This window comes from Erithacus rubecula (genome assembly GCF_903797595.1).
Source record: "Erithacus rubecula genome assembly, chromosome: 10".
Classification (NCBI taxonomy): Eukaryota; Metazoa; Chordata; class Aves; order Passeriformes; family Muscicapidae; genus Erithacus; species Erithacus rubecula.
Window position 1 is genome coordinate 1,673,301 of NC_136662.1, and position 23,224 is coordinate 1,696,524.

The 23,224-nt window shown below is 41.1% G+C and overlaps 1 protein-coding gene across 1 annotated transcript in view; it reads right to left on the reverse strand.

Annotated features, from left to right (window-relative positions):
* The window catches only part of CACHD1 (cache domain containing 1), a gene marked incomplete at its 3' end in the record, with an annotated part of 86,885 nt that overhangs the window by 41,238 nt on the left and 22,423 nt on the right, over positions 1-23,224 (reverse strand). Inside the window, exons 2-3 of the mRNA XM_079314444.1 lie at positions 16,859-16,921; positions 9,078-9,226 (exon numbers count right to left, since the gene is read on the reverse strand). Coding sequence (XP_079170570.1) covers positions 9,078-9,226; positions 16,859-16,921 — 212 coding nt within the window. The remainder of the gene's footprint in view (positions 1-9,077; positions 9,227-16,858; positions 16,922-23,224) is intronic.

Sequence of the window (23,224 nt, forward strand, 5' to 3'; positions counted from 1 at the left end):
ACAAGAGGATCAGCAATCAAACAATATTTATTAAATCTACATTTACAATGGAAACACAGCTTTTTAGTATTTCAGTGTAAATAACTATTAATAGTAAGAGATTGCTGTTGAAATTCCCATCAAATCTGGAAAACAACAAGAGGATCAGCAATCAAACAATATTTATTAAATCTACATTTACCATGGAAACACAACTTTTTAATGTTTCAATGTAAATAATTATTTATAATAACAAAGAGCTGAAATTCCCATCCAATATGGAAGGACAACAAGAGGATCAGCAATCAAACATTATTTATTAGACCTACACTGACCATGGAAACACAGCTTTTTAATGTTTCAGTGTAAATAATTATTTATAATAATTTACTTATCTAATTATTTATTTATAATAGTAACAGAGCTGAAATTCCCAGCCAATATGGAAGGACAACAGCAGGATCAGCAATCAAACATTATTTATTAAATCTGCATTTACAATGGAAACACAACTTTTTAATGTTTCAGTGTAAATAACTATTAATAAAATTAGTGTTGAAATTCCCAGCAAATCTGGAAAGACAAGATCAGCAATCAAACATTATTTATTAAACCTATATTTACAATGGAAACACAACTTTTTAATGTTTCAATGTAAATAATTATTTTTAATAACACAGAGCTGAAATTCCCAGCAAATCTGAAAAGACAAGAAGATCAGCAATCAAACATTACTTATTAAATTATTAAACCTGCATTTACCATGGAAACACAACTTTTTAATGTTTCAATGTAAATAATTATTTATAATGACACAGAGCTGAAATTCCCATCCAATATGGAAGGACAACAAGAGGATCAGCAATCAAACATTATTTATTAAATCTACATTTACAATGGAAACACAACTTTTTAATGTTTCAGTGTAAATAACTATTAATAATAAGACATTGGTATTGAAATTCCTATCAAATCTGGAAAAGTAAGAAAAAGACACATGAAAAGATGATTATGGAATCAAAGTAGGGTTGGAAGGGACCTTAAAACTTTCCTATCACCCTTCAAATGGAACCACTTCACAAAATCACAGCTTTTTCCAAAAGAGCAAAACTGGTGTTGATTTCTTGCTGGCTGAAGAATCCCCAGCCCAAGATTTGATGGTTCCACAGAAATCATGTTTGTCTTGGGGCAAACCCAAAAAACTGCACATGAAACATCTCCATCCTAAAGAAATATTTCTGAGCAAGGCTAAAGAACAACCCCACAGTGAAAAAATAATGACTTTTCAGGATGTGAATGAATTATCCCAGAGCTCCCATCAAAATCTATAAGGGATGGCAACAGGATGCTTTGTTAGCAACCAACATTATTCATTTATTGCATTAAAAATGTTTCAACATGCTCCAAAAATCATCCAATTCCTCAGCTCTTCTCAGGAAGCCACTGGTAGTTACCCACCAGGAAGATGAATTTATAGATGCCTAAATAATCTGCAGCAGAGCTGAAGAAGGGAATAAAAAAAAAATCCTGCAGCTCAATCCCATCCCTCCTTCTTACAGCAAAAAGGAAACACAGTTAATGGGGAAAAAATTATAAATAAAAGATGAAGAATTGTTTTAAATCCTATAAATTAAAGACCAGACCTGGCAGCCTTGAGCTAGGAGGGATGTCTGCCTCAAATCTCTTTGTTTGCCCTAAAATTGACTTTTCTCCTTGGAGAGGAGTGGTTTTGGTTCCATGGCACAAGGGCTGGAGAAGAGAGCAGCTCCCATCACAGCTGAAAGGCAGGACCAGCAGCTCTGTGGCAAATCCACATTGCAACATTTGTCATTGTTTTAATGACATTGCAGAATTTCCCTTCTAAGTTTAATTCAGAATGTATTATTAATATATTTGAACATCTTCCCCATTAAAGTCTCACAGATTTTCTACTTAAGTTTCAAACTGAACAGACTTTCCCATCACTCACTTTGGAAGAAGTCAGAACACCAAAAAAATTTGTATTTTAATATTTGAAGACAAGCATTGATCAACTTATTTTCTCTGCACAGAGGAGATAATTTTTACCTTTAATTTTTACCAGTGTCTCCCTTAATTCTTACCACTCTCTTAATTTTTTTCAAATTTTTAACCTGTGTCCCTTAATTTTTATCAATGTCTCCCTAAATTTTCACCAGCATCTCCCTTAATTTTTATCAGTGTCTTCTAAAATTCTTACCTGTGTCTCCCTCAGTATTAACTCAAATTTCCCTTATTTTTAACCTGTGTCTTTCTAAATTCTTATCTGTGTCTCCCTCAGTTTTAACCTGAGTTTTCTGTAATTTTTACCTGTGTCTCCCTGAATTCTTACCACTATCTCCTTTAATTTTTACCAGTGTCTTCCTCAATTCTTGCCTCTGTCTCTCTTAATTTTTTAAATTTTTTTACCAGTGTCTTCCTGAATTCTTACCTCTCTCTAAATCTTTTGAATTTTTTTACCTGTATCCCTTAATTTTTACCAGTGCCTCCCTAAATTTTCAGCAGTATCTCCCTTAATTTTTTTACCAGTGTCTTCCTAAATTCTTCCCTGTGTCTCTCTCAGTATTAACCTGAGTCTCCTTTAATTTTTACCAGTGTCTTCCTCAATTCTTACCAGTGTCTCTCTTAATTTTAAAATTTTTTTACCAGTATTCTTACCAGTGTATTCCTCAATTCTTGCCTCTCTCTCTTTCAATTTTTTAAATTTTTTTACCAGTGTCTTCCTACATTCTTACCTGTGTCTCTCTCAGTATTGACCTGAGTCTCCTTTTAATTTTTACCAGTGTCTTCCTCAATTCTTACCAGTGTCTCTCTTAATTTTTAAAAATTTTTTACCATTGTCTCCCTCAATTTTTACTAGTGTATTCCTCAATTCTTGCCTCTCACTCTCTTAATTTTTTAAATTTTTTTACCAGTATCTTCCTAAATTCTTACCTGTGTCTCCCTCAGCACAAACTTATGTTTCTTTCCATTTTTACCTGTGTCTCCCTAAATTCTTACCACTATCTCCCTTAGTTTTCACCATTGCCACCCTTGATTTTCAGTCTCCCACTTTTACCAGGAGCCCAGCAACAAAAACTTCCCTTTGAGATTTCACCCCAAACCTTCCAGTTGACAACACACACAAAACCCAGAACCCTCATTAAAAACCTCACACCAAGATATAATTTTGAGGGGTTTTTTTTACAGATTTAAAGCTGGCTGAATGAATCCCATCCCCCTCTGCTCCTGCTGGATGTTTTTTTTTTTAATGAAGAAGGGATGGAGCTGCATCCCAAGGGAGTGAGTCCCACTTTGATGGAGCTCCTGCCTCCCCACAGCTCCCCCTGATTGACTCTGCCTCTGATGTGCAAACTGCTTTGAACTTCACACACCCAATTCCCATCAGACCACGCTCATTTTTATTCTCCTTCAACAGGATTTACCAGGGGGAGATGGGCGAGAGGAGGAGATAAAATGAATTTGCAGGAGCTTTGAATCTGACATCAAAACAGGGCTGGAGTGAGCCCCAATTGGATTTTGCTCAGTGTAAATCAACTTCTTTTGTGTGTTTGGAGTTTAAGGGGGAAATGAGGATAAAAATGGCACTTGAGCAGCTGCTCAGGGTTTCATATTGTTTTAATTCTCGTTTTTTTTCTTTTTCTCTGTGTTTGTAGGGATTCGAGCTGACATTAATATGCAAATGAAATTATATAAGTTCACTCAAAATTCAGAGTTTCCTTTGAAATTCCCAACTAGGCCTTGTTTGTTTGATTGCAAGGCAAGATTTTAACTCATATTTTACATAAATGCTTAAATACAGGGTTCCTACTGCATCTAAACAAAATGCTGGAAAACAATGTCTTCATGAATAAATTAAAAAAAACCCCAACAAAACAGCTACTGATGGTTCAGTTACACAATTTCTTCTGACAAGGCCCAAAGTTGTTCCCATTATTTCAAGGATTCTTGAAAAATCCAAGTATAGCTGCTCTCAGATATAAAGAGAATGTACTATTGGAAGAGGATCCAACCCAGGAATACAAACTATTCCCAACCTCACTTTTTTCATGTGGAATTTCTATTCCAAACCCCATTTTTTCATGGGGAATTTGGCCACATTAGAAATAAAAACAAGAGCACAGGGGAGAAATTTCCTAAATACCTGCTGCACTTCATGGACAAAAGCTGCCAAGGTCAGGACTGTGCACAGTCCCTACATCTCCTGGGTTTCACTGCAGCCTGAAACTCTGTCAGAACAGCAAAAAAATACATCTTAAATTTCATTTATTGTGGCTCCCCACTCCTTCTCTGGAAGTGCAGCCCTTCAGATATTGCAGCAACTCAAGGCACTGAATGGGATTCCAGTTATCTCCCACTTAACTGCTCCAGAGAGGAAAGATAAACACAGAAAGAGCTGTGATAAAATTGAACTGCATTAGCAAATATTTAACCATCTGTTTAAAAAAAGAAAAAAAAAAAAAAAAAAAAAAAAAAAAAAAAAAAAAAAAAAAAAAAGCAAAAACCAGACCACTTCTGAAGGCAGTATCACAGTTAGGGAGTAAATGATTTTCAAATAGAGGTTTGTAAACTCCCTTATTCAAACAGCTCCATTAATGTTTGCAATGCACCACTGCCAAGTAGGGTGTTTTACCAACAAATATTTCTCCATTCCAGCTCCTTCCACAAATTTGGATAAATGCATTCCCTAAGCTCTTATCAGCATAGTTAAATAAAGAGCAAAAACAGATTTCCAGCTGCCTTGCAAGGCAGCCAGAGTGGGAGCATTAATGAATGCCAGTGCCCTGAACAGATGGATTTTGGAGACCTGGGGCAACTTCCCATGAAAACCCAGCAGTGAAATTCATCTGTGGGCCCCAGGGCAGAAGGGGGGTGATTCCAGCAGAAGCCTCTCCCTGCTCACATCCCAAGGAAACTGCATTTCCCTCCCTCCCACACCCAGGACATGAAATGCTGAGGAACATCAGTGATGGGTCTTAAAGCTGGGCAGAGAGGGGGATCAGGATTAGCTCAGGGAAGTTTTTGTCTTCCTTTAAAAGCATCATCTGGTTTTTGTTGGGAAAGCTGCAGGAGCAGCTGCATTTCCTCACAGATGCATCTGAATAATTTATTTTTTTTTTCCTGGAAGGTGATCCTACTGCAGCCATTGCTGTGTTGAGAAACCAAACACAACCAACTTCCTGGAACTACAGAAATCCACTTCTTGTCTCAAGAAAGCATCAGCCACAACTTCTCCACAAAAAGGCATTTTGTGTATGGGCAGAAAACGAATCCTGAAACATTGCCCACATATCCAACTTATTCTTAGAGTGGAAGGAGTTTGATTTCCTTTCATCTGCCAATATTCAATATAAACCACCTCCTTATCTGCCTGTTGCCACCCAGACCAGCAACATCTCTATGAATAAAGTTATTCCAGTCATCACTCCAAAGTCAACCTCCTAATGCTTCCAAAGCTGCTTCCCAAAACTCATTTATTAAATCCCTTCTAAGACACTTCTCACAAATGACACATATCCCTGAAGTTCCCTGCAGGTACTCAGGACTTTTGAGAAATAAATTCTGTTTATTCTTGCTGCTCCATCAGCCCATTCCAGATCCAAGATTTCCTCAAAACCTGCTGAGAGATTTCAGGCATGAAAACCAGGAGACTCCAACTTGTACACAAAGGTATTTATCCTCTTCAGGAGAAAGACACTTGAATTAAGACATTGTCTGGTCAATCACCACCCAATTCCATCATGATAGGGAATGTCTGGAGCATGAAATCCATTCCTCATGGCTTATCCAGCAGCCTGTGCTGGTAAGGAGCACAAAGGTTTGTTTTTCCAGCAGGGATTTCTTCCAGGATTAGAAGATGCATCTCACTTGACATCCATTTTCCTTATCTCCCATCAGTTTGCCAAGAGCCTGGAGCACTTTATCCTTATTCAATCTGCTTGGAGCAGCCTCTTCCCAAGTGCTCCAGGGAAAGGAGCTGGTCCCAGGTCCCCCTGGAGGGTTGGGCAGGCACCAATTTCCACCCCAACCTTTTGGGAGCTCTGCCCCTGTGTCATTCCCAAATGTTGATGAGCTAGAGCTGAAAATGCCAACAGAGATATCTGGAGCAAGGATCAGCAAAATCCAACCCCTCAACCCTCCCCAGCAGCCCCTGCATGTGGATTTGGGCATATTGGACTATTTCCCTGTGCCCAAGCACATTCAGAGCCTTAAAGCAGCTGAGAGTAATTTTATCAGGAAATATTTGTTGAATTAAGGCCTTGCCAAAACCACACGATAGCCACCAACTGTGCTGCCTCATCCAGCTGGGTTTGCATATTCCAATTTATTTATTTTCACTGCTTTCCAAACCAAGGTGGTTCCATTGCACAACCCTGCCTGGTCTCACACCAGTGAAACCAGAATATTTGGGGTACAAAACAGCAACCAAAAGCACGGTCAGGCTGGGAATTTTAATCCAGACTGGAATCCCATGGAACTCACTCATTTGGGTTCTTCACTGCAAGAGCCAACATAATAAAATAAATATTGGTTTCCCTGTCATATCTCACTGCTCATTAAACAGCCAATTTAAATGCCAGGCTCATTTTCTAACCCAGTTTCTGCTTTGTTAGGTCCTGTTTTCTATCATTTATTTATAGTCACTAGGTGTGGAAATCTCAATTTATCCCAAGCAAAATGACAAACCAATGCTTGGATTTTCAGGAGAAATACATATGGATAATTTTGTTAATGGTAACAATAAATACAAAGTAAACTCAGCAATCTATGTAAAAAATAAATTTAAATAAATAAATAAATAATTTTAAAATCCTTTCCCTACAGAATAGTTCATCCATCCAAAGTTAATTTTCCCCAAACCAATCCAAACTCCATTCCCAACTCAATGTCAATAAGTTGGACAGTAAGAGGCAAAACCTCCAAATTATCTAAAACTACCCTGAAGATAATGCACTTCTGGCAGTGTTCTTGCCCCAAATGTTTACTCCAATAAAGAGGAAACAGCCAGATAAAGAACACACAGAGTTTAAGGGTTGTAACACAAACATTTCACAACCCTCTGGAAGGAAAAGCACAGCCCTGAGGACTCAGCCATGCCCAAGGCACAATCTAAGGCAAAGGATCTCATGGAAAAAGCAATTTTCACATACTGGGTCTTTTTCCAGGTGACCTCTTCTGCAGCAGCAGTAAATAAATACTTTAACTAAAAAAATTATAATTATTGTTGATTTAACAGCAATGTGAAACATTTTGAACACCAGGATAAACTGTTATCAGCAGTATCACATCCAATTTAACTTCCTGCAAGTGCAGGCCCAATTAGTTCACAAATTAAACATGGAAGAATTCAAAAGACAATCACAATATCCAGGTGACTCAGCTTCTTTCCTGATATTTTAACTAAATGGGGAATCTCCCAGAAAGGTGATGCCACAGGGAAGGGAAAAGAAAGGAAGAGCAGCAGATGGGAGAAGCAGAAAGGGGAGAAAAACTGAAATGATGGCAGAAGCATTTAGAGAAATCAGACAATTAACAAAGCATGGAGAAAACCTGGAAGTTTCCAACAAAATATATTTTTACATTCTTTTTTTGTCTTTCAGATGACTTCCTACAGACAGCACTGGGTCCCATTGGTCACATAAGCCTCACCCAGGTCTTGCAAAGGTCCAGAACATCCTGCAGCTGATAAACTGATCTCCCATTCAATTATTGATCCAAGTAACTGAATAATGAGAATCTCATTGTAGAGCCTGAATGAGGAGTTGAGCAAACAGCAAATTCACCCTTCTGCTTTGCTCTAAAGGCTGTTTCTGTTTAAACCACTTCCTGGGAATGATCCTTTTGCAAGGTCACCACAGGTAAAAAAATTTCTAAAGGACTTCCAAGCCATGTAATTTTGGAGGACAAAGTGAAAAGGAATTCACTGAAGTTTCCAGAGTAAAAGCAGATTTCTCTTTTAAATGAGAAATGAGGCCACACTGACAAGGGGGTGATAAATCTCATTTCTCCTTCCCCTCAGTCCTTGCTGCCTGGGGATTCCTGCATGGATTTTGTGATCAAGAGGGCAGAAAGGTTTTTATCCTCAAAGAATTCCTGACCCTTTAGTCCACACTGCCAACAGCCTGGATTTTTCACAGCATTTTCCACAAGCACCTTGTACAGCAGGAACTGCACAGAGACTTCCAAACCTGTGCCCTTGGAGCCACCTGATGACCCAAATTACCTTCCTCCCTCTCAAATGTTTTTAAATCAGACTGAGATATAAGCAGTAAAAATCAGTCTGTAATTAAGGTTTGAACAAATATAAAAGTTACTCTTGTTCTTTTCAAGCCCACATGGAAGTAAGTGTTTACTATGTTCAGCATTGCAAGAAAATTACTCCTCTTTTATTGGAAAAATCAGAGCTTCTATCACACATTTCTACAGTGAGAAAAACCAAAGAAATTCCTGCAAATATGCAGCACAATAGAAATTATTAAAGAAATTATAACAGAAATTATTAAAGAAATTATAACAGAAATGATAAAAGACAACCAACTGCCTGGATTTACTACTCAAAAATCCTGCATTTAAAACCAAACCAAACTGAACATGAACAAATCCAGTTTCCAAGCAATGAACTCGATTTCCTTAAACCCTTGTCATCAAACAGCAGCATGTCAACCTGATTAAAGTGGAACACAGTGCTGCTAGCATGTGATGGCCTGACCAACTTGTGATTTTGGTCACTTCAAAGGAGACAAAAAGGTCCCATGACCAGCCTGAGGAGAGTTATTGAGGGCAAGCAGTGTCTCAGTGCAAAAATGGTGCCTTGGACCTAGACAGACTCTTTTTGTACTCAACACCATGAACAAACTTTCTTCCTTTTATTGCTTCCAGCTGATTCCCAGCTCTTGTTTACAGCCCATCATTCAACTCTGCTGTGGCAGAAATGTAAAAAAAGATGAGGACAAGATAAGAGGCACCTCTGGAGTTGTGCTTTCTCCGTTTTTATCCAAAGGAGCAGAAAAATCAAGTTATTTCACAAAGAAACCCTCATTTTCTTGCCAGCATGAGGAATCCCAGCATGGCATACTCACTCCATCATGGAGGGTGGGATGGTGCAGCAGTCCTGGATGGCAGTCAGGGGGGAGGTGAGGTGAGCAGTGTATGAAGCTTCCACTACCTGCTTGTTCCGATTCACCACGTCCAAGTAGCGGTTGAATTTCTCACGGATTTTTTTTGCCAACTGAAAAAAAATATCATAAGGAAGTTTAAAATCAGTTTGTTGGTACTACACTATTCCTTAACAAGCAATTAAAACCTGTGTTAAAGACAATTGTTTTCTGATTTGCTCATTGTGTTATTTTTTGTGGCTTAAGCAAGAAGTCAAGTCATTAACACTGGCTGCAGCAAGGAGACTACACAAGAAAATAAAACACATTTACCATCCAGCAATGGGTGCTTCAGCTGAGTTCTGCACGTGTGAAAAGTGTGATTTCCATTAAATAAACTTCCCTTTCACTGAGAACTGACAGCTGGATGTGACATTGAGGTGCTTGCTCCAAGTCCTGACAAGGATGTGATGGAGAATAAACCAGGCCACAAGTCAATTTATTGAAGTTCTACACATGGACATTCCAGGAAATCCCAAATTATGGTGCTAGAGATGCCTTCAGCTACACAGAGCTCCTGCTGCTCCAGGAGCAAAGAGCCAGCAGCAAATCTCCTGCTGATGGGAGCAACCTCAGGATCCAAGGAACCCAAAGAACCCCAAACATTGCCATGATCTTCCTCTGCTCCTCAGCAGCCTCTTCATCAGGTGGGTCTGTGCAGAAATATTTCATCACTTATTTCATGGAGATTGGGGCAAATAAGCCATGCCAGATGTTGCTTTTCTGCTGTGTTTTCTGCTGCTTTCCTGGCAGGCTCCACAGGCTGAGCATTGCCTGGGTGATTTTCTGTGGGAACCCTGGAAACTGGGAATTTTGTACTTAATGTGCTGTCAGGCACTGACCCCAAGGAGAACACTGCATTTGAACTGAAACCATGGAGAAAGCTTCCAAAATTCAATGATAGAACTGGGATTATGGGTGTGTAGTTTGAATAGAAGTGTATAATATCACAGGGTGGAAAACTTGGAATTAGATATTTTAGAATATAGCAATATATAGAAGGCAAGATGAAAGTTTTAGGGCAGAGGTTTGTCCTTCTTCACCTTCTTCCTCATGGGTCTGGGTGGTATTTTTATAATTGGATAGAAAATCTGCATTGCAGGTCATGGGTGATTAGTTATGAGGTTAAAAGTAAAAATAGTTTAGGTGTCATTTCTTAATTGGCCCTAAAAAAGTCTTGTAGAAAGTAAGATACATCACCATTTTTTGTTTGCTAGCTAGAAGTGCTGTAGAGCTCACTGTAATGTAAATAAGAATTAATACACATCTGAATCCAAACAAGAAATAGTCTTCTCAAGCCTTTAATCCCAACTCTAGCAAAACAAACAAACAAACAAACAAACAAACCAAAAAAGTGCAATAATTTTCCTCATGGATCTAAAGCTCACTGTGCTTACTCACAATCCACAGCTTCAATACAAACTGAAAAAACCTCTAATTGATGTTATAATACAGCAGCAAGAAAATAATGACAAAAGTCTCACACTGGTGAAATTCCTCCTGAAGCCTTTTGTTGTCAGAGGTGCCTCTAAGGAAGGGACTCCTGATAAATCAGGACAAGGTTTAGAGGTTACACTGTGATTTTTAAGAGCCAGTTTTGCTCCTTTCACAAAGTGAAAACAAACAGGTTGAGGCCCCTCCCATGCAATTCTCAGACCATTAAAAATAATGAGGGTGCCTCAATTTGGAAATAACAAATTGGTTACTTCAACCCTTCTTTTTAAATACTTCTGAAAAAAAATTTAAAACAGAAGTAAAATAAATGGGGTTTTTTTGTCAGAAAATACTTCCAGGCTGGTATGATCTGAGGGCTGCTCTGGCCTCTCCATGCCAGGGAGATTCCAGGCCCTGGGAAGGGCTGGGACACATCCCAGGGCTGGGACACACTCCAGGCTGCTGGAGGGACTGTGCTGTCACATCAGAGCTCTTTGTGTCCCTTCATCAGGCACTTCACAACCAGCCTGGATAATGAGTGCCAAGGAGAAATCTGTGCTGCTCCTGCAGCAAATGTGACAGCAAACACAGTTACCAGGAGGCATCAGGTTTTACAAGGAACATTTCCTGGTCTTTCATCAAAGGGAGGAATTGATGAAATGGATCTGGCTTTTTTTGGTTTTTTTGCTCTGCATATTCTGCATCCCAATTCTATATTTAATAATCAGCCAGACACATCCCAAATGAAAGAATCATCTCTAAGCGATAGACAGAGGTGTTGAATAATCAGAAATACTGTTCTGCATTTCTGCAAACTTCTCCAGAGCTGAACCAGCCCCTCAACCCACAGCACTCCTCTCTCCTGCTGCCTGCACACCCCAAACCCTACAGGGATGATTTACCAATGCTGCTGAACTGTGTGCTGGGAACCAGCCCTGGATTTTCCAGATCCCCTGCACTAACAAATGTCTCTCCTAACTCTTCCCAACAGGCCACTTTGTCATGATTTCCTCGGTTCTGTGGGGAAGGAGCCTTGCTGATCACAGCACTGCTCTGCCTCCATTGTTCCCAGGGAATGCTGTGACAGGTCTCCAAGGAGCACAGGTTTAATAGGACCCTGCTCAAATGACTTGCAGAATTACACCTAATTAGTTCTGTGGAATGATTTATTGCCAAGGCACCAGAGGACTGCTAATGGCCTCCTCCATGTTAGACATCCAGCACTGTTAAATTGCTCCCAGTTGTTAAGATAATAAGCTGTTGGGGAGATCCTTTTCTGGTTTTCAGTAAACTTTCTTTTTGTCTGGCTGGACCCTTCAAATGTGCTCTTCAGAAGTGGATTCTCCTGGAGGGTCTTGAACAAACACAGGCCAAGTTTCCTAAATCAAAGCACTTAGATTTGGTGGGTACAAAGTTTTCCTCTCATTCTGGGCAAACAAAATGTCAAGGTAAACCAGATATTTGAATCTGAGATTTCTCTCATGGTTTCCCTACCTGAAATCAGGAAGAGGGGAGAGAGCTGGAGTTTGCTGAGCATCATTAGCAGTCACAAAACCATCACAGGGCCCCAGAACAAAAGGCTGTGCTTTGGAATCAGAGCTGCTCTCTGATAAATGAATGCTGTTCAAGCTGAGGGTCGGTGTTGATGAGTTTTCACCTTCTAGGTTGAACGATAAAAGCACCCCACAGCCTTTGAATTTCACCCTGCTGTGCCGAGTCTAAAGATCTGACAAATCTGTTTTTCAGATGATCCTGTACTTCAGAAGCTGACAAAAAGCAAATGCTTTGTTCCCAAACTGTGTCTCCAATGGAAAAAACCTCTGAATGGCTCAAAGTCATCCTGTTATTTTTCTGAAATGGGATCCAGCGCCTCGGTCGGGGCAGGGAGTCAAGTGCGTGTCAGCAAGGAGGGATCTGAAACCTCCCAGAGCTCCAGACACCATTCCCTGCCCGTGGCTGCAAGAACTGACTTTGTCTAATCTAAAGAAATCTAAAAATATTGCCCTCTGAGAACAAGAAAATGCTCACAACACAAGTGATCCAAATCACTTCAAAACCAGCAAACTCAATAAAGCCACCAAGGGCAAGACGATCCAAAAATAATTTTCTGTTGAAAATTTCTTCAAATGAATAAACTATGATAATTTAACTGAGAATTCAATATTCTAATTCATCAAATTGAGAAGTATCACTCAAATGAAGCCTAACAAAACAAACTTTTCTTCTATAGTTTGGCTTCACCTCCCTCCCAAACTTTTCCCTTTGCAGGGTGATGCACTCTCTGCTGGAACCTGTCACAGTAAAAGCTGCAGGCTTAAATCACCTTCTCCTCTTTCTAAATAAAAACCTGAAGTTTTTATCCAACACATACCCTGCTTTTTTTAACCTGCCTGCAGCTGAAGAGCTGCTGGATGCTGATGGATGCCAGACCCACACTGGTTACAAAACCTCCAAAGTAGAGAGAGAGATAACAAATAATGAAAGGACAGAACACTGAACTATGAAACCATGCCTACATAATTGTGAAGCATTTTTAAGGCAAAATGGAAAATTGTGCCCTCAATCAGGCACAGAAAAGGGACAGGGGTGTCTCACACCTGGGTGGGTATCAAGTGTGACAGACATTTCCTGCTCCCACAGAAATGCTTCAATTCACCCATTTCAATGGAGACTGAAATAAATCTGGATACCTTGAGATTGACACAAATTATTATTATCCTACACAAAGTGCTCTTTGCCTCATCTCAGAAACAACAGCAAGGGGAATCCTCTGTGGGCATTGTTCAGCTTTCTGTGTTTTCCCCTTGATTTTAATAAACAGAACAATAAGCAGTGAGTGCTCTGTGAACAATGCAGCCATTAGCCTTGCTTTCCCTGGATTTCCTCTGGCAGCTGACACACAGCCAAAACCCTTGGGTTTGCAGACAGGTTGGACTGGAACACCTGTTTCTATTACTGCAGCACCCCTGGGTACTGCACTTCAATTGTCACCATCTCCACTGACAACCTTTCATCACAACATCACTGAGCTCCTCTAATTTTCCCAGAGACGTTTCCCTCATTTGCATTGTTCCCTTGAGCTTTTCTTTTAAAGCTTCTTCCCCCTCAAAGCTCCACAGCTCTGAAGTCTTCCCTTTGCAGGGAGCTCTGAGGGAAAGCAGAGCTCCAAGGTGAGGTTTTATTTCTGGCTGTAGCTTGAAAGCCAAGGTATTTTTCATGTTTCCAAGCCTGTATATAAAATATGCATCAGTGGAGTTGACAGGCAGGGATGCCAGGATGGACTGGCAGTCAGGGATTTAACACTGTCAAGTTCCTTGGAAAGGATTGCTTACACATGAAGAGTTGAATTAGAATTTTGAGGTTTAAATTCCCTCTGTAAACCAGAAAAATCTGGAAAAAAGCACCTCTCTCCAAAACCCACCAGGCATCCATCCTGCTGCTCCATCCCAACTGTGCATCCACAGATTCCTAATCTAGCAAACTTTTCATGTTGTTTATTTTTCATCTATGTGGCTCTTGAAAAAACCACTGGTTTTATATCAACCTTGAAGAGACAGAGGTCAGCAGGGACATGGCCCAAGGAGGGATCACAGAATCAGCTCCAGCTCCACCCCACACCTCTGTTTGAATGGATTCTAACCCTTCATGGAACCCTGGAATGCTTTGGGTAGGGAGGGACCTTAAGGAACATTTTGTTCCACACCATCATGAGCAGGGCTGCTCCAGCCTGGCCTTGGACACTTCCAGGGATCCAGGGGCAGCCTGTGGCCTCCCCACCCTCACCTGGAAGAATTTCTCCCTAAAATCCCATGTAAACTTCCCCTCCTTCAACTTAAGTCCATTCTCCCTTGTGGGAAGTCCCAGTTCCTGCTTCTCTGGATGCCACTGAAAATATATTCCATTATTGCAACCAGGATGCAGGAAACCACTTCCCAATGTGCATTTTGTCACGGAAACCAGCACTCATTTGAGGTTTTCTACTGGCCAGTACCTCTGGCAAAGCTTCCCAAGAGTTATTCCAAGGAAGATGTTCAACAGGATGCACAGCAAAACCTAGAGAGAGGGTCATGACTCCTGAATCATTCTGGAAGTACATTAAACACACAATAATTGCCTTTTATTGTGAGGCTCACAATTCATTAATGTGTGTGTGAACAAGCCATTTTTCACAGCCAGGGAACATGATGTGCTTGACAGCTAAATGTAATTTTTTCAGCACACTTCAGATCTATTTCCTCCCCAAAGACCTCTTTGCCCAGTCCAAAACCAACCAAACTAAAACTCCAACTCAACAGCAATAAGGTCTGAGCTTTTCAAGCCTTTTCTCCTCAAAGCTGGTAAATCTCCTCCTGCTGGAGATCATTTCACCCTCTCTCCTCCATAGAGCCCAGACCCCCTCTCTCCACATCACAGAAAGCAGATGTCTGGCAGGACACTTGAACACACACTGACTTCCTTGAAATCAGCTAATGTTGATTTTCCCCTCATAAAACTCCTCCTCTCCCACTTTATTTACATCACTAACTCACACCACTGCATTCTCATATCATATGAGAGTTCTCTGATACTTAAATAACTCCCAGGGAAGGGATCCAAGTTGTTTTTGGCCATTGCCATCCCATTTTTAATAACCTATTCAAAGCAGAAAAGGTTTTGTCTGTCAGGTACAACAGTAATTCTATAACTGCAGACCTTAAAAGTGTAACCAGTTCAGTGCTGAGAGCTAAAGCTGCTCCTTGTGTGGCACAAAGAAAGCCAAAGGTATTGAACAGTCAGACCTGAAGGCCAACAGCTGGAATGTTTCACTTTTTCAATAAACTGAGAGTCATTATTTACATGGTTTGGTATAAAAAACCCACCACCCCCACAACAATTCAGTCCTCTGCCAAAAAAAAAAAAATAATCCTGACATAAAACTGTCATTAATTGCCTTTGGATATCAGTTGCTACAAAAATGTTAATGAATGACCAAAGCAGAAATGAGATTTCTCTGGCAGGGGATTTCATTTGCTTACATTTGTTTGCCTTTGCTCAAGATGATCCCATTCAATGTTCCTACTCTTATAAAATTCAGGTTCTGTTGCTGGGGATTCATTAGGGCTAAAAGATCTGGTTATTAATGAACCAGAAGTGCTCAATTATTCTTCCATCCACTTCACTGTAGAGCTTTTAACCACAGTAATTACACTTTAGCAGAGCCCAGTCTGCTCCCCTGACAGCTCCAAATGCATCACCCCACCTCCAGTGTTTGGACAGCTCTTTAAATCCACTTGGGATGAACACAGACATCTGCTCTGGAAACAAGAACTGTCTTTTCCTCAGTGGAGAATCCATAGTCAGGACTTCAAAGAAGTTTTAATCCAGTTTCTTGGTTTCCCAAAAACACTTTTGCCTTTCAAAAGCCATCTGATCCATCTGATCCAGCCCACATGGCCCTTCTGTGGTGCACAGACCACCCAGAAACACTCCTGGAAATGCTGCCCTACACAGCACAGAGCCAGAGAAGCCATCCTGAGGGGTGTGGGGATGGTTTGGGATTTAAATTGTTAAAATCAGGTGACAATTACACTCCCACAGTCCCTCTGCTTACAAGCAGCCACCTGGACATGCCTACAGGGAAGCCAAAGCCTCCAAAAGGCTGAGAAGGGTTTGGACAACCAGGAAAGGCTGAGGGAGCTGGGAAGGGGCTGGAGAATCCCTGAGTACTTTAACTTGGTACTTTAACTTCTGAAAGAATAAAACATGATCTATTTGATCTGTTTGAAAACTGATCCAAAATTAATTTTTAAAACACGCACATGTATTAAAATGCAAACTGCCCATGTATTATCTCAATTTTAAATTGAAGAGTTGAATGTTGAAATGTGTTCCTGTAAAACCCCACAAAATTACAAGCACCCTTCAACCACACCTGTGATGCACCAGGCTGTAGCTGTCCCATATTTCCATAAAACACCATTTCCACATCATAATAATATTAATGGGTTTACTTTGAATTTGAGATTGAAAAAGAGACACTTCCAACATGAAAGCCTGACAATTAATGGGAGCTGCTTCATGAGAACCCTTCTGTTTCCAAGGGACAGCCCCACACCAAGCAGATGGAAAAGCTTTTCATGGCAATGCAAAATTCCCAAAAGCACCATCAGCACATGCAGCCCATCCCCATTTCTATCCCATTGCACTGAGGTTAGAAAGGAGCCACAGATCCAGACAGAAAGAATTCCCTCAGCTCACAGTGCCAGTGGAGGTGGGGAAGGTTTTGGACTCACCTGTTGAACTTCACTTTCTCCATTTGATATTTTCTCTGTGTACACGAAGGAGTTGAATATCCTCTGCAAGAAAAAGCAGAAAATATCTGTGAGAGGCTTTTTTGTCACAAATGTCACAGGAGAGCAGCTCCAAAAAGTGGATGGGTGAGGAAATGGGGTCAGAGAAGGACCTGGGGTCTCCCAGTGCCAAGATTCCCAAGGGGAATCATGTGAGTGGGATCTGCATGGAGAGGCTGATTTGGAAAGCAAAGACATAACAGGGTTTTTTTCCAAACAACTGTTTATTTACCAAACTGACATAAGGTGCTAAAAATAGTTCCATGTGCAAACTATGACCCTTATTTTGCTAAACATTCAACCCAATATAACTGCTTTTAACAGTACATGTTTCCAACTAAAACATGAGAGGCTGGGAGCCAAATTTAGACAAATTTAATATGTGGAAAAGAGAAAATTTGAACACAGCCAGATCAACCTCATAAAAAGGGAAAAAAAAAAAAAAAAAAAAAAAAGGTGTATCAGAAGATAGAAGTGAGATCTGTGTCCTCCTGTGGGAAGCTCAGTTCCCAGGGGGACAGGTGACAGTCATGCTGCCATCCCTGGTCACAGACAGAAGGAAAAACACCCAACACCTTGTTATACTCTGCTGCCAGACTGAAAAATAAAATTGGAAAGATTTGGGGTTACACCAACAGCATTCCTAAAAGTCTGCCTGATCACCTAAACTTCTCTTACAAGATTTCTCACTTCTAAGGGCAACCTTCCCCCTGGGGACAGTGGGAAATGAACAAAATCCCTAAAATATTCCTTTGCTCTCTTAACAGCAATAAGTGCTCCCAACAGCTGTAACAGCAATAAATGGGGTTATTGAGGCTGCTCTGGGATTTCACTGAGGGAATGGATCCCACTTCTATCACTGACACTGCATCTGGCAAAGGACAGGAATTCCTAAACACCCTGGATTGTGTTATCAGCAATAACAACTGCAATTACTAAAAAGTCTCAATTTCATCCAAATTCATCTCCCTGACAACTCTTGGAGTTCACAGCCCAGAGTTTTTTTTTTGATGCAGGTTCAGCTGATTCCCTCCCCAGCACAGTTCCAGGCAGCCAGGACTGGCAAAACCAGCCTGGAAAATCCTTTGGTGTGCTCGCCATCATCACTTCCCCTTATCCCTCTCCCTCCTGAGGACTTGAGGAATTTCAAAAATGTGAACTCTCCATTCTGAAGAAGCATTTGGAAGGGCAGCAATAAATCTCCTTGGCTTACAAGGCAAAGAGAGGCAAGAAGGGGGGCAGGGGAGGGAAGAGAAAAAAAAAAAAAATAAAGGTATCTACTTTTAAAAGCTGCCTGTACATAGAGACTTCCTCTTCATCAAGACCTTTGTTTAAAGTTCTGCTTGGATACTTTAACTACAAACACGTTGGCTTTTTTTTTTCCCCTCTCTCATGAGATGAAAAGATAACTTAAACATCAGAAGGAAATACATTAAAGCATGTCATTTTGATGCAAAATGTTTTAAATGAATTGAATTTTTCTGTCCACGCAGCATTTAGTGTGCAGACATCAAAAGGAATGTGGAGGAAATCGACTGTCAGCTCCTGAGAATGGAGCTTTCTGTCCCTAACACAAAGCTGACCCTTCTTCCACCCTTTGCACATGCAGCCCATTTATGAACTTGCAAAATAATGCCAGAGAACATCATCCACGGTTATGTAAGAGTCAGGAATTTATTTGGCTTGGCTTTTAACCTATTTTTGCTTGATTTGGAATTAACTGATATCTTTAAAATGCTCTGGTATATTCTGCTGTTTTAATTAAAAGCACTGTGCATGGCAGAGAGGAGGGAGCAGGAATTTCTCAGTCAAACTAAGCACAAATAATGAGTAAACCAACAGTAATGAGTAAAAATTGAGTAAGGATTGAGAATCCAACCCTGAGGCTACACATGAACTGCTCAGCCCCTGCCTGGATCCAGTCCCTACTCAGGATATCTGCTCCCTACTCAAACATTCCTGGGCACAATTCCACCCCAGGAAATAAAACAAAAAAACCATCTTTAAGCTAATTTCACTGACTTAAAAGTGCCTTAACTTCAAGCAGAAAATCAGAGCAAAGTGGCAACCTCAAATGAAATTGAGGGAATTTCACGGGAGAGAAAATCAGCCCCACACACAACCTCAGGAAGAGTCTAAATATTTAGGAGAACTTGCCCTGCAGTTTACACAGCCCATTAGCATCTGCACTTCATTCCTCCCACCCCTCTTGTTGAATTGGCTCTGGGGAGCAGATGGCAGCAGGCTCAGCTGCTCTCACAACAACCCCACACGTCTTTCATGAGATGCTTGCCCGGAATTGTTGCCAGAGCCCATCAGCACTCGCCCTCCCACGTGGGGAGGCAGTGCTGGATCAGCCCCAGCCTTCCCTTGGGATCAATATCCAACATTTCCTTGGGATCAATATCCAACATTTCCTTGGGTTCAGCCCCAGCCTTCCCTTGGGATAAATATCCAACATTTCCTTGGGATCAATATCCAACATTTCCTTGGGATCAGCCCCAGCCTTTCCTTGGGATCAATATCCAACATTTCCTTGGGATCAGCCCCAGCCTTTCCTTGGGATCAATATCCAACATTTCCTTGGGATCAATATCCAACATTTCCATGGGATCAGCCCCAGCCTTCCCTTGGGATCAGCCCCAGCCTTCCCTTGGGATCAATATCCAACATTTCCTGGGGATCAGCCCCAGCCTTCCCTTGGGATCAGCCCCAGCCTTCCCTTGGGATCAATATCCAACATTTCCTTGGGATCAGCCCCAGCCTTCCCTTGGGACCAATATCCAACATTTCCTTGGGATCAATATCCAACATTTCCTTGGGATCAGCCCCAGCCTTTCCTTGGGACCAATATCCAACATTTCCTTGGGATCAGCCCCCAGCCTTTCCTTGGGATCAGCCCCAGCCTTTCCTTGGGATCAATATCCAACATTTCCATGGGATCAGCCCCAGCCTTGGGATCAATATCCAACATTTCCTGGGGATCAGCCCCAGCCTTCCCTTGGGATCAATATCCAACATTTCCTGGGGATCAGCCCCAGCCTTTCCTTGGGATCAATATCCAACATTTCCTTGGGATCAGCCCCAGCCTTTCCTTGGGATCAATATCCAACATTTCCTGGGGATCAGCCCCAGCCTTCCCTTGGGATCAATATCCAACATTTCCTGGGGATCAGCCCCAGCCTTCCCTTGGGATCAGCCCCAGCCTTCCCTTGGGATCAATATCCAACATTTCCTGGGGATCAGCCCCAGCCTTCCCTTGGGATCAGCCCCAGCCTTCCCTTGGGATCAATATCCAACATTTCCTGGGGATCAGCCCCAGCCTTTCCTTGGGATCAATATCCAACATTTCCTTGGGATCAATATCCAACATTTCCTTGGGATCAGCCCCCAGCCTTTTCTTGGGATCAATATACAACATTTCCTCTGGGATCAATATCCAACTTTTCCTTGGGATCAGCATCCAGCCCTTCTCTTGGTTCAGCCTTTTCCCTTGAGCTGTTCCTCCAGCAGACAGGAATATCTCCATCCCCACCATCACACATTGTCCTCAAGCCCTCCAATGTCATCTTATTTAATTTTCCTTCATTTCCCCTTATATGAAGAAATGAACTGGGAAAACCTCCTTTATTTTTACATCCAGGTGGAGCTATCCCATCATTGTGATTGAAACACTGTCTACTTTTCAATACTAAAGACAAAAAAAGTGTTGGAGATTTTAATTTATCCTGACACTTTCCACAATAGCAAGAGGACAAGTGGAAATGGCCTTAAACTGGGACAGGAGATTAAGGTTAGATACTAGAATTTTTTTTTTTTTTTCACTATTTTTGGGGTCAGGCACTGGAATAGGTTGCTCAGGGAGGTGTGGAGCCCCCATCCCTGGAGGTTTTCTAGACCTGGAGCTGGGAGATGTGGTTCAATGGTTCCAATGGGGAACCATCAAGCTGAATTTGATGATGTTAAAGGTCCCTTCCAACTCTGACCATTCTCTAATTCTACCATTTCAAAGATTTAATAATTTTTCTAAAGACTCTTTTGGAGTTATTCAGACATTGGACAGCAACAGCACTTGCCTGTAGCTCTCTGCTCAGGTTTAGGCTCAGTGCTGCTGCCAAGGGCTGAGCACAAAGCTCTGAATAAGGCTCTGTCTTTGATAAGAGAGAGAGATCAGGAAATAAGGGGAGGATTCAGGAGCAGGGGGCTGGGACAGGGAAGATTTGGGCCACCAGCATCCCATGGGTGGCACAGGTGGGGTCAGACAGTGATGGATGGGCCCAGCACCCAAAGCTCATCTCAGGGTAGGATGGAGTCAGGTTTCCCACCAAGCCAGAGATAAGCTCGAGTTTAGCTTTGTGGTGTCCCAAAAAATCCACTTGAGAGACTTTTATTGATCTGAAACTGAAGGCAACTCAGTTTTAAATCTGGGAGAAGACTCCAAACCAAGCACAGCATAAAAAGTAAAATATTAACTGGTTCTTTCCCTCAGTTCCTCAAGATTAAAATGCACTGCAGTGAGAAAAACACTTCCAAAAGCCCCAGTCTGTCAGCACAGCATCAAAACAAACAGAAGAAGCCACCACCCCCAAATCTCCAAGGTCCCCAACCAAACACAAGCACTGCTCTGCAGAGCACTCAACCATTTGCACATCACTTTATTTGCCAGACAAGGCACAAATCCATCTCCCTGACAACAAAAATAACATTTTTTGAGACAAAGAGAATGAAGGAAAACAAACAGAGGATTAGTAAAATAGTCACTGAGCTGTAAATATATTGAAGCTGCTTCACCATACAAGCTATTTTAAAAAGAAAAAAAAAAAAACCACCCATCTTTCAGCAGGTTTAGGGCATGGGCTGCTGTTACCTGTCATATTTGAGTAAAAATCAGTAATATTTAAGAAGTTATACAGAATAATAAAATGTAGGTGTGTAAAACACAGGCAGAATTAGCTCAGCAGGGCTGTGATACTTTTTAAACTTCAAGCAGCCCCTAACCAGGGTCTGGTTCCTACTTGAAAGGTTAATGTTTATAAAAGTGGTGAGCAAACAAATACCCAACAAATCCTTTTTCTGGTGGAACTCCCCCAGTGAGGCTGTTTTCAGGGAAACCTGTGGCTCTGCCTGCAGTTTGTTTTTGCAGTGACTGAAGCCATCTCGTGTTCTGTTTTGTTACCATTTTCTAAAACCAAGGAACATTAAATAGAGCCTTCCCAGGAGATCAGGGACATGCTCTGTGTTTTCCTCCAAAAATTTCCAGTAAGACATGGAAGAAGCTGAAGAGAATTGGAGGAGAACACAGGGAAAGGCAAATCCAGTGGGATCTGAAAGGAATATCCCAACACCACCCCACAAATGCCTTTCTCCTCCTGTGGGTTTGGAAAAAAAAGGGATGTTTTCAGAGGGGATTTAACTAATTAATGCTCTTTCTCATTACATTATTTGTGGAGCAGCCACAGACACCTGAATCAGAGAGAAAAGTGATGCTGAGCTCAGCTTACTCAGTACCTTCACAGGCTCTTGGAAATTGGAACTTTCCTAATTCATTTTTCTAATTAATGCCTCTAATTCACTTTTTTAATAAGTTGTTTTAATTAATCATAAGCAGTGTGATTTCCATTTTTAGCCAGCACACAGCTACCTTTCTTCTCAGACTGATATTATTAGAGTTTGGTTGGAAAATGGCTGAAATTTGAAGTTTTGCTGAACTAACCCCTGTGAGCTTCAATGAGGCTGAAAACTGGACACCAAAAATGCAGATTTTATATCCCTCCAAGGAAATGCTGCAGAAAGCAGAAGGTAAAGAAGAGCCTAACAAAGACAATCAGCACGTGCTGGAAATTCCCTGTTTGGAAAAAAAACCTCAAAAATGTGGATTAATTAGCATGAGAACTGAGAAATCAATAACCAGCAGAAAACAGAATACTAATTAATAGAATTATGTGAGACCCAATTAACATTGTAGGCTCATAATACATCTTTTGGGTGCACATATTGCCCAATATTTTAAGGTTTTAAGTGGGAAAATATTTCCCTTCTCATTTTTTTTTAATGAAGATTGCTCATCAGGTCCCTATTTAAGACTCAAGCTTCCACCAGGTGCCCATCACATTCCTGCAGCACTGGAATATACACCAGGCAACACAGGAGAACTGGGATTGAAATTTGATCTTAATTTTAATGGCCAAAAGCATCTCAGTTAATATTTATATATCAAATGTGGGAGGTAAAATGCCATTGGATCATTTCAGGCCTCACAGTGGAGATGGGGAACACTGGAAAGGAGCAAAACAGAGCACAACTTTTATA